This window comes from Echinococcus granulosus (assembly GCF_000524195.1).
Source record: "Echinococcus granulosus chromosome Unknown EG_S00152, whole genome shotgun sequence".
Classification (NCBI taxonomy): Eukaryota; Metazoa; Platyhelminthes; class Cestoda; order Cyclophyllidea; family Taeniidae; genus Echinococcus; species Echinococcus granulosus.
The window spans coordinates 2,190-6,391 of record NW_020170532.1 but is presented as its reverse complement, the minus strand read 5'-3'; the positions used below and the strand labels follow the sequence as shown (position 1 = coordinate 6,391).

Here is a 4,202-nt window from a genome sequence, read left to right as displayed (position 1 = left end):
GCAGCAATGCCAGCGTTCGCGAGAAATAACTTTCCGCTAAGTGAACTATAAAAAGATCAAACGCACATACGCCTGAAAAGGACTAAAAAGTGGACAGAGACTTCCAGTCATATGTCACAGGTCAAACCGGTTAGGCACGTACAATTTACAAATAGATAAACATAACAATGACACCATATACACACGTTGACTCAAAATAACGACACGCTACGTACTGGTCAGAACTTGATTCAAGACCAGTAGAACAAGCTCTAATTCGACTTCTAACAAATCAAAGGTCTGAAAAAGTTAGCTGGAGTTCCACCTACCATAAACACCTGCAGCAAGTACGAGCGAAACCGTCAAGAACCACTGCCGTAAACAATTCATGTACGCACATGCAAATCCATGTGAGCCGTCCCCAAGCCAGAGAAGCAGGACGTACTATTCCTGGCAAATTCACACAAAACAAAACGTCCTAAAAAGGAAAGAACCTACGATATTGAATGCTCAAAAATGTTGCATTAATATTTTTCCAGCAAAATTTGTAATAACAAACATTTAGTTCTTTTAACCAAACAGCCAATAATTACATTTTATGAGATAAAAAGTATTTTCTATGTTGACATTTATCGCACACTTTATTCATTGGCAAATGGACTCGTAAATACTTTTTTCAACGGTGACTTTTTACTATAAAAATATCCAAATGCGCGTTTACCGTTGTCTCTTGCAAACATTAGCCTAGAAAGTTTAAGACCATTTGATATTCTAATTCATTTCTCAAGTGAATGATTTGCACAACGGTCACCTTCATGCAGCCCTGTAAACATGATTTGGCCCGAAAACGACCCAAGTGTTGGTGGACTTGGAATGTGATAGAAGCACTGACAGGGTGAAAGCAACGAATCCACTAGTGCTGGTATCCATAATGCGAGTATGAATGTGGTGTCAGTCTAGTCTAATACACAAATCATATCGACCTCAAAGAAAGTAGAATTTAGCACTAATTATTTCTACAACCGGCAGTGACCATCTAATTTTAAGTTTACACGAAAAGATTCATTGTTTTTTCTAGGCTAGGTGAATGGAAGACTAAAATTAAATCTACTTATGAATAACTCTGAAATGAAGACGGATTTGTGGAGGTAGAGTTGGGTTCAACCAATTGTAAATAAGCCACATAATTCTATTGAAAACGTTGAGGTAGAGGAATGGAGGAGAAGATTCAAAATGACTTTGCCAGCGGAATTTTATTCAATCATTTTTGAAAAAGGCTGTTCTGAAGAGTGACGGCTTTAAGCATTCATTCGTATGACGCTTGAAGTGAGTCGCGGGTTAACCTAGTGGAAATCTTCATAGAGGCACCGCTGACAGCTCCGTCACAAGATTATTCAGATGATTAACGAGTGTTAGCAGCGTTCCTGAAAACAGGGAATACGAACATTTACCAAGTGTCATTTACAAGCATTCTGCTAAGGGTCGACACGGGTTTCATCACCCACAGCACATTCCCACGCACAGAGGGGATGGGCCACTGGCATGTTCAGCAGTCCATGCTGCCCATCAGAAATATAAGAAAGAAGTTTCAAGTGCCCGCGTAACCTAGGAGGCGATATACAACGCTAATCAAAGCATTATATTTAAGCACGAGCAAAGCACAACAATGAATACCTCCAAACTCTTTACACAGGTGCATTCATCTTCTACGCGTTGCACCAATCCCGACGGCTTCTTCAAGTTTGCTCAATGGCCTCTCAATGCACAATGCACGTAGGGTCCTTCATTCATTCTCACGCGTCTTATGTTAACCGTGATAAGCACCTTTCATCAGCAAATGATGGAGGAGGTAAGGCATTTAGATGAAAGTACAGGCTCATCTCTGAGCCAAAAATTTTACGTCTTGTGTGAACAAAGCAGGCTAATTGATTTACGAATTGATTTTCGAAAGCAATCGGCACTCGCTTGCAGGCTTGTCAATTGCCCTCGAATGTGAGCATTGAAGTATCGTATTTTTGGCCTACTGTTGGTTGATATTGGCTCGACGGAGTAGGTCACATTGACATCCCTCTGAATGACTGCTGATCTTGAGTTGGGCTAGTGAATAATTTGGGCAATACAATTACTATCGTCGTCGACGAACTTCCCAAACTCAACGGGGTAGGTTGATAATCTGTTTTTAAATGGGCTTATTGTTCCTGACGTGGTATTCTGAACACCATTTGGTGATGCTTGAGGCCATGAAGCCTTCATTTTATCCTTTTTGCTGTGTAAACTGTCAAGTGTTGCTGGATCGCAGAAATGCACCACGAAGCTCTCCTAGAAGCAGATAGGGATGAGCCTGAAACACATGGTAACGCGATTTTAAATGCATGCAATTTAGAGTATCAAATGTTCATCCTTTGCAAGATCAAATTTTTAATTGCCAATTTTCTACGAGGAGGGCAATCCATTTGCAAGTCTGCCAAGTTTGACCTACCGTAGTTAAGATTGCATACTGAGCCATCTATGTTAGGTAGCAATTGATTGCCCATGTCGGGCAAGACAAGCCAAATCTGGGGTATTTTACATTATTATTACGTCATTATTAATATTTTTGCAAGAGAAAAGCCTTATTTATAAACAGGTCTTATTTTAGCTGTGAGATATTCAGCACCGGTTAATCCTTTACCCACTATATTTAAGTAGCAATTATTTTGGCCCCTCACTGTCGACCTGCTTAGGGCATCTTAGAAGTGAAATCAGTGGGCACGGTCTTGGTCAGGGGCCTCGTCATTTGCTTTTCTGTAGACTTTCATCACAGTGATGTGCTCTCTACCTCATCCCATAAAGCGTACTTCCTGGTTATGGTCATTTGACCCACTTCAAATTAGGCGACAATTTAAATTTACATGAGAACAATCCTGTCAAAATGCCAAAGAAGCATGCAAGATTCCCCCATTTACATTCCTAAAACATAAGAATCCTCTTCCACTTCCATGAAATCATCGACAAGAAATGCTATTCAGCGACGGCAACACGCCGCAACAAGTGACACCATGCGACACGTGCGACCGATCGATTTGCAGACGTGTCAGGTGATGCGAGGAATTGATTCACACAACCGACCGCTAGACATGCTGAACTACGCTTTTCAATGCCATCCGCTACTTTTCGCACTTCTGCGCATTGTCGTCATTCCCACCATTCAGTTCATCTTTAACGCCTCCGTGCCGCTTTCGTTCGTCCACGCCATCGCCTTTTTTCCCTCTCCATCTCTCCGTCACTCCCAACCTCCCAATCCGCCGTTCCAGAGACGTCAGAAGATCAAAACGCGTAGAACAGATAAAAGTCGTAGTAATTGGGGGTAGGTTATGTTACCACTTCCTCCTTCTCCTCCTCCCACTTCCACCCTTCCTGCTATCCTTCCTCATACATGCCCAGTCAACATTTCAATACTGGCTCATCTTTTGGTTCAGTCATTTCGACACGTGCAGGGACAATTAGGTGGTGGTTTTGGATTAAATTTCTAGTCACCATGAGCGATGTAGCAAGATCACTCACCATCCAGATTCTTGGCCATCTTAACTTAGACTGACTCCATTTTAGCGATCGCATTTTAAAAATACCTAATCCATTTGAATCAAGGTAACTATCATTTAAACATTCTTTGCTTCTCCCTTAAATGAACCCCTTTCATGGACGCAGCAAGTTATTTTGCACCACATCCTATCCGCATGTTTTCTTGTAGCACACCTTTGTGAAAAATGAGCTAACAGGAGTTTTTGGTGAAAGGGAACAAAAAAGACTAAATCTGAGATCCTTCTTTTTCTTATGACAGCTTCCTCCATTGACAGATCTTTCTAAGCCAAATTTTAAGGCACAGAGGCTGCATCATCTGGGTTTGTTGACCAGGTCTAAAGTGCATTGCCACCGCTAAGGATAAAGCTAAGTCACCAGATAGGCCATTTGACATCTTGATACTATATCGTTAAAAAGTTGTCTTAGTGTTTGTCACATGACTTAGTCACTTCCGATACCGTAGCACCATATAAGGCACAGGATACTTGTAATTTACTTTAAGTCTACTATTCAACTAACCTTTTCAGCAGATCCATCCTAATATAGCCTTATCTGCTTGACTGTCGGCTGTCAATGCCCTTCAGCTGCTAGAAGTTGCTGTGGATATTATGCGAGAAGAGGACGAGAAGGCAGCATTTGGGTAGAGATATAGAGAGGAAGAT

At 41.5% G+C, this 4,202-nt stretch overlaps 1 protein-coding gene across 1 annotated transcript in view; it reads right to left on the bottom strand. All coding sequences in view use genetic code 11, as the record gives it.

The window, feature by feature from the left end:
* Positions 1-3,402: 3,402 nt before the first annotated feature.
* The window catches only part of EGR_09529 (hypothetical protein), a gene marked incomplete at both ends in the record, with an annotated part of 2,691 nt that continues 1,891 nt past the window's right edge, over positions 3,403-4,202 (bottom strand). The window contains one exon of the mRNA XM_024498778.1: positions 3,403-3,638. Coding sequence (XP_024346785.1) covers positions 3,403-3,638 — 236 coding nt within the window. The remainder of the gene's footprint in view (positions 3,639-4,202) is intronic.